Source organism: Sitodiplosis mosellana, unplaced genomic scaffold (genome assembly GCF_009176505.1).
Source record: "Sitodiplosis mosellana isolate CC-2019 unplaced genomic scaffold, AAFC_SMos_1.0 Smas_scaffold_5800, whole genome shotgun sequence".
In the NCBI taxonomy this organism is placed as follows: domain Eukaryota; kingdom Metazoa; phylum Arthropoda; class Insecta; order Diptera; family Cecidomyiidae; genus Sitodiplosis; species Sitodiplosis mosellana.
In genome coordinates, this window is record NW_022601042.1 from 1 (window position 1) to 7,412 (window position 7,412).

General features: G+C 40.1%; 1 protein-coding gene across 1 annotated transcript; it reads left to right on the top strand.

Moving 5' to 3' along the window:
- Positions 1-2,086: 2,086 nt before the first annotated feature.
- LOC129572976 (uncharacterized) lies at positions 2,087-7,211 on the top strand (the record flags this gene model as incomplete). Its single annotated transcript, XM_055453112.1, has 1 exon — positions 2,087-7,211. A coding segment is annotated over exon 1 (5,125 nt), but the record flags the coding sequence as incomplete, so codon positions are not given.
- Positions 7,212-7,412: the final 201 nt, after the last annotated feature.

Genomic DNA, 7,412 nt, shown 5'->3' on the forward strand with positions numbered 1-7,412 from the left:
CCGACAGTCTTTTCCATTCTTTTGTTTGTTTTAGTGAATTCGTTTCATGGTCCTTCGACTGTCTCAAAAGACACAGCAACATTGGCAAAAACAGCAGAAAAATACAAAGAATTGTTCGGTGATGATAGCGACACCGACGAACTGTTAAAAGAAGTGGAAGAGAAAATCGAGAGAGAGATACAAGAGGAGTTGACACACAAGGCAAACGTGAACGACACACAAAGCGAATGCACCGACGAATGTGAGAGAGAGGGAGACGTGTTGGAAATAGGGATCGATGAAGAAGTGTTTTTTCCAACAACACCTGCAAAAACCATTGAAGTAGAAGAATCGCTGTTGAAATATCGTCTGCATTTATCGCCGATTCAGTACATACCAAAAGATATTTTCATCGGCCCAAATTTAAAACGAATCGCATCGCTTCTTCATCACACGCCAGCATTGTCACCTCTGAAAGAAACACCGAAACGTGGGTCAGTGAACTTAACAGCTGATCTCATACCAAACGAACGAACATCAAACGCAAGCGAAACACAAGCAAAACGTCGTTTGCCGTCGGCTGTGGTACGAGTTGAACCACGCACACAAACGAACAACAATTCTCGCTCCAACACAACGGCAATTCATCGCAATCACACTCTCTCCCAAAACCTTACGCACACTCTCGCTAATTCAACCGCTGTCCGCCACGCACACACTCAAGCGAGAATCAACACATCAAAACTCGCCCGTTCTCGCCGTGCGCACACAGCCAAACAGGTGCGCACTACCACACCGGCAATTCATCAAAGCCAACCAATACACACAAACGCACATCATCGCTCGCCCATCGTCGACCTACGAAGTAGACTCGGAAACAACAACAACCGAACAGCCGCAGCAACGTATGTCGACGATAACAGCGTGAACGCACACATTGAAACAATCGAACTGAAAAATAAATTGGTTCCATACGGAGTTCAACTTGCAATTGCGGTTGACGGTAGCAAAAAATTATCAAAGAACGCATTAAAAAAGATTACGCGTAATTTGCTGGCCCAGATGTAATTTTTTTTTCTCATTTGTTTGCACAAATATGATGTAATTTATAATTCATTCTGTACATATTCATATCGCATTATTGTACCATCGCACTATCGCATTGAAACGCATTGAAACGCAAAGAACTTAGCATTCCAATAACATAGATTGATTGTGAAATTGTACATGAACAAAGCATCGCATCAAATAAAATCATCCAATTTCATTCAAAATAAACAAATTTGAACATTTTTGCATGATTTACGCACAAAAATCCATCACCTTTAGCACAAAACCAGCATCAATAGAAACTTAATGCCATTTTAATTCCATTGAACAAAAGAAAAAAAAAACACACACACACATTGCATCGCATCGCATCACACTCGAACAACACGGTTCAAATCTGCCGCCCATCGCACACTTTGATTCAATTTGATTGAAAACGACTTGAATTTTTAGCATTACAGTCAAAAACACTTTTGCAATCGCATAACAACCGTTTAAAATCATAATTGCAACATAAATATCATTTGAAAATTACATCATTTCATATAAATTCGCATCGCATTTATTAGCATTTTCGCATAGCACTTTGATTGAGAAAAACACTGAATTTGATTGAAAAAAAAAAAAACTGATTGAATGAAAAACTGATCTGAATATCTTAATTAGCACATCGCATAGCATACACTCGCAACTTAGCAATAATCAATAGAGAAAAGATCAGATTTAGCATCGAATGAGCCAATCGCATCGCATGAAAGATTTGATCAGCATAAAAACGGCATTGATTTGATTTGGATAGCACTCCATAGCATTTGAAATTCGAATTCGCACCCCTTTCGCATAGCAAAAAATCGCAGTAACTCAGCATCTAGCATCGAATTTTCTGGGCAATTAAATTGGAATTGGGCTCCAAATTATTTTCATTACTCGTTTGAGATTATAATTTTTATCGCATTTTTTTTTGCACTCGCATTCGCTTACAGCATTTTGTAATCAGCACTCCTTTAGCATTAAAATAATTCAATCGCATAGCAAAATCTCAATAAAAACTAGCAATATGGCTCCAAAAAAGACGACGGAAAACACATCGAAAGAATACAAAAAACTCTTGCTTAAACGTGACAACTTGGTCCGTTCGATTTTGAGTCATGCCGAAAAAATGAAAGAAGGAACCACGCCAAATATGGCAGCAACTCGGATGAAACAACTTGAAGGTACGCATGAAAAGTATGAGGCAATTATCGAAAAAATAGAAGATCATGATGATTATGATCCAGACCATTTAGAGGTCGACAGTGAAGATGTAACCGAAGCATTTATTAAGGCAATAGGATTGATTAAAGACGCACTAGGTGAAAATTCGAACGACACAATATCGTTAAGCTCGACAATGGCAACACGTAGCATCACAACAACTTCAGAAGTAAAGTTACCCACGATTTCAATTCCAAAGTTCGATGGTTCAAAGGCATTGGAATGGACCACATTTTATGACACATTCTCTTCGCTTGTCGACCAAAATGAAAAAATTCCAAAAATAAGCAAAATGCACTATTTGCGCGATAGTTTAAAGGGCGAAGCGTTTCGGTCTATAAGCAAATTGCCTGCTTCCGACGTTAATTATGAAATCGCCTGGAAAATACTGCAAGAACAATATCATAACAAACGCGCAATTGTGAACAACTGCTTGAAATCGTTTATTTTTCAAGATAGCATTAAAACACAAAATGCAAGCAGCATCCGCAATTTGATTGATACCACAAAAGAGTCTCTCCAATGCATAGAATCACTCGATGTGAGCATCGATGATTGGGATCCGTTCATTGTTTATGTTTTGCAAACGAAATTGGACAGAGACACAGCAATTGATTGGGAGAAAAAACTCAGCGGCTCCAAAGAAATTCCCGAATATTCAACAATGTTGGAGTTCCTCGAAACTCAATATAGAATAATGAAAGCGCCAATAGAAATGTCATGCAATTCACAAGCAATATCACAGAAAGTCCACTCAACAAGAGTACCAAACACGAGCAATAAAAAAGATGTATGTGAAGTCTGCAAGGGCGAGCATTATGTGTTGTTCTGTGACACGTTCAACGCATGGAACGTCACCCAAAGAAAACAATTTGTTACAGACAAAGGTCTTTGCGTCGTGTGCATGAAAAAACATGAAATGGAAAACTGTAAGTCCAAGTTTCGCTGCAAAAAATGCAATGGTCTCCACAGCACAAAGTTGCACGAAGACGAAGCATCAGCAAGCCAACGCGTCGCAACGATTAACGATCTGTCCACTTCAAACCAAAAACTTTTGGCCACAGCAATCGTGAAAGTTCAAGACAAATTTGGCACGTATCATATGTTTCATGCATTGATCGATCAAGGTTCTCAAGGCATAATTGTGTCTGAGAATGCCGTTCAAACACTATGCTTACCCCGAAAAAAAGAACAAATTCCATTGATTGGCCTCGATGACAAACCACTTGGAAAGGCTACGAAATCGGTCCGATTACAAGTGAAATCAGCAGTTGATGAGTCATTCGTAATTTCAATGGAGGCCCTTGTAATGCGCTCAATCATGTCTGGATGTCCACAATTCGCAAAGAAAACCAATAATTGGAAACATTTGAAGGGTTTAAATCTCGCCGATCCACACTTCATGGACACAAATAAAGTCGACATTTTGTTAGGAGTAGATATTTATGGCATCATCTTACAAAGTGGAATCAGAAAGGGAAAAATCAATGAACCAGTAGCTCAAAATACAGCACTAGGGTGGCTCGTTTTCGGTGCCGCCTGCAATGAAAAAGATTACAGCGTTCGCATTCATACTACCCGATTCTCAACCGAACACAATGAAAATGTCAAGAGCAATGATGATGATGATTTGAATACAGCTTTGAAACGTTTTTGGGAGAATGAAGAGGTTCAAATGAAACCCATTATGACAGAAGAACACGAAAAATGCGTTGAAATGTGCAAAGCATCAACAGTTCGTCTGCCAGATGGGCAGTTACAGGTTTCCCTTCCATTCAATATGGATCGAAATGATGAAAACTTTCTCGGGGATTCTCGTAAGATGGCATTGCGAAGATTTTTTCATTTGGAAAAGAAATTCGAACGAGATCAAACCTATTATGAACGTTACAAAGCTGACATGTTGAGTTATTTGCAATGTAACCACATGAATCTTAGCAAAACTCCACTTAATGAAGGCTATTACGTGCCACATCATGCTGTTACTCGCGAAGAGAGCACAACAACCAAACAACGCACTGTTTTCGATGCTTCAGCGAAAACATCAAATGGTTTTTCATTGAACGATCGCTGCTTGAATGGCCCAACAATCCAACCCGAATTATTCGACATTTTTACTCGCTGGCGTACACACAAAATCGCTCTAGTTGCAGATATAGAAAAAATGTATCGACAAGTTTCGCTCGCCCCGGAAGATCGAAAATACCAAAAAAATTTGTGGAGATTTTCGAAAGAAGAACCCATCCAAACATATGAAATAAATCGCGTTATGTTTGGTGGCAAGGCAGCCCCATATTTGGCTATCAACGCAACATTTCATTTGGCTGATACTGAAAAGGAAAGATTTCCTCGAGCATCTGAATGTGTGAAAACTTGTTTGTATGTCGATGATTGCATGGGCGGCAGCCATTCGATTGAATCTGCAATTGAACTTCAACGGGAATTGAATGGTTTGTTTAATGCTGGGCATATGCACCTTCGAAAATGGGCATCAAACAGTGAAAAAGCATTAGAAGGCATTGCTATTGAAGATCGAGCACTTAGCCCATCATTGGTATTAAAAACTGATGAAATGGTTAAAACACTTGGCATGAAATGGACACCATCAACAGATTTATTGAGTTTCACAATAGACATGTCAAGATTATCATCGGATGCTCAAATCACAAAGCGAACGTTGGCGTCCGATGCATGTAAACTTTATGATCCTCTTGGTTTGTTGGCTCCGCTCACCATTAAAGCAAAAATCATCATGCAAAGAACGTTCAAAGAGAAAATCGGCTGGGACGATTTTGTTGATGCCTTAACGCAAACCGAATGGAATGAATATCGAAACGAGCTCTCATTGATTCAAAAAATAAAAATCGATCGTTGGCTTAAACTGCAACCCAATTCAAAGATAAAATTGCACGGATTTAGTGATGCATCCGATAATGCGTTTTCGGCTTGTATTTATATCGTGCAAACATCAAATGGAATAACCACCGCATTTCTCGTGTGTGCAAAGACACGTGTGGCACCAATTGATCCAGTTCCAACACCTCGCTTAGAATTGTGTGGCGCTGTTTTGTTGGCCAATTTAGCTCATCGCATCGAAAACAATTTGAAAATCAAAAAGAATGATGTTCATTTATGGACAGACTCCTCAGCGGTTTGGCATTGGCTCCAGCACCACCCATCCCGTTTTCATGTGTTTGTAGCACATCGGGTATTAGAAATTCAAAAACTCTATCCAGCGAAACATTGGAGACACGTACGAACACACGAAAATCCCGCCGATCTCGCTTCTCGAGGAGCATTTGCACATCAATTGATTAACAATTCGCTTTGGTTTTTTGGTCCCAAATGGCTCATTCTTGACAAAGAACATTGGCCAAAGATCAATTTGTCGATACCACCTGAAATCAATCTGGAAGAGAAACGAACAAAGGTGAACGTTACAATTCCGACAGCCAAACCAAGTGAAATGAGTTTTATCCTCCGATTCTCCGGCCTCACTCGATTGCTGAGAATCACAGCTCGCCTTTTACGCGTGATAAACAGATACAGAAAGGGTGACTGTGTCATGCCCGATTATGTAACTGCCGATGAGCATCAAAATGCAAAAATGGTTTTGGTGAGACATACGCAATCAGTTTATTTCGCAAGGGAAATCGCGGATCTTCAGCGCAATGGATTTGTCAATGAAAAAAGTACGCTTCGTTCACTCAATCCAAAACTTGATGAAAATGGAATTCTAATTGTCGATGGTCGATTACGGTATTCAACATTGCCGGAAAGACAAAGATTTCCAATGATTTTGCCCGCAGAATGCCACCTCTCGAAGCTAATTATTGATTCAGCGCACATCAAAACGTTACACGGCACAATTCAGTTGACTTTGGCTCATGTTCGTCACGAATTTTGGATTTTAAACGCACGCAATATGGTGAAATCGACAGTTCACAAATGCATTGATTGTTATCGCCAGAAACCGAAGCCAATGCGACAATTGATGGCACCATTGCCCACAATAAAAACATCACCTTCACGCGCTTTTTTACATTGTGGTCTTGACTTTGCCGGCCCAATTGAAATCAAAAGCTCAAGCAAACGAAATTCACCATCAGAGAAGGCATACATTTGTGTGTTCGTGTGTATGGCATCAAAGGCAGCTCATGTAGAACTCGTTGGAGATCTCAGCACACAAAAATTCATTCTCGCCATTCGACGAATGATGGCTCGGCGTGGAATTGTGTCTGATTTTTATTGTGATCGAGGCACCAATTTCCAGGGAGCAAAAAATGAATTACCACGACTCTTTCTCGAAGCAAAATCAACGGTATCCAATGAAATTGCGAAGCTCTTTGCCTCCGATGGCACGCGCTTTCATTTTAACCCCCCATACGCTCCAAATTGGGGTGGTCAATGGGAATCGTTTGTGAAACTAACAAAACATCATTTCCGAAGAACCACTACATCGATCAAACTCACCTTCGAAGAGATGACAACGCTTTTGGCACAGATTGAGGCCTGTCTAAACTCCCGACCGTTGTGTGCAATCACTACCGACATTGATGATTTAAATCCGCTTACACCTGGCCATTTGCTAATCGGCACACCACTAAATTTGATCCCCGAACCAAGCCTTCTAACATTAAATGATAACACGTTAGATCGCTTTCAAGCTATTCAAAAGGGAGTTCAAAACTTCTGGAAGCGGTTTTACATTGAATATCTGCACGCTCAACACCCTCGCAAAAAGTGGTATAAGGCACAAAAAGATATTTCAATCGGCGATTTGGTGGTCGTAATCGACGACAATTTACCCCCCGCAAAATGGAAAATGGCACGAGTTACCAGGATCTTCGAAAGCACCGATGGATACATCAGAAGCGCAACCCTGAAAACAGCCGATACGGAGATGACTCGACCAATTGTGAAGCTGTGTAAGTTACCCGTCGCTGAGAAAAATGATTGATTGAGATTGTATTATAGATTAGACAAAATAGCATTAGCCAATAAAGGAGATCTGTTTTCTCCACACTGCTGTGCAGGGAAATTTTATTTCATTTAACCTTCTCTTTCTTTAGCCCCGGAGTATGTTACAAATGTAACAACAAATGCAATCTAGATTTAAGTTTAATTCA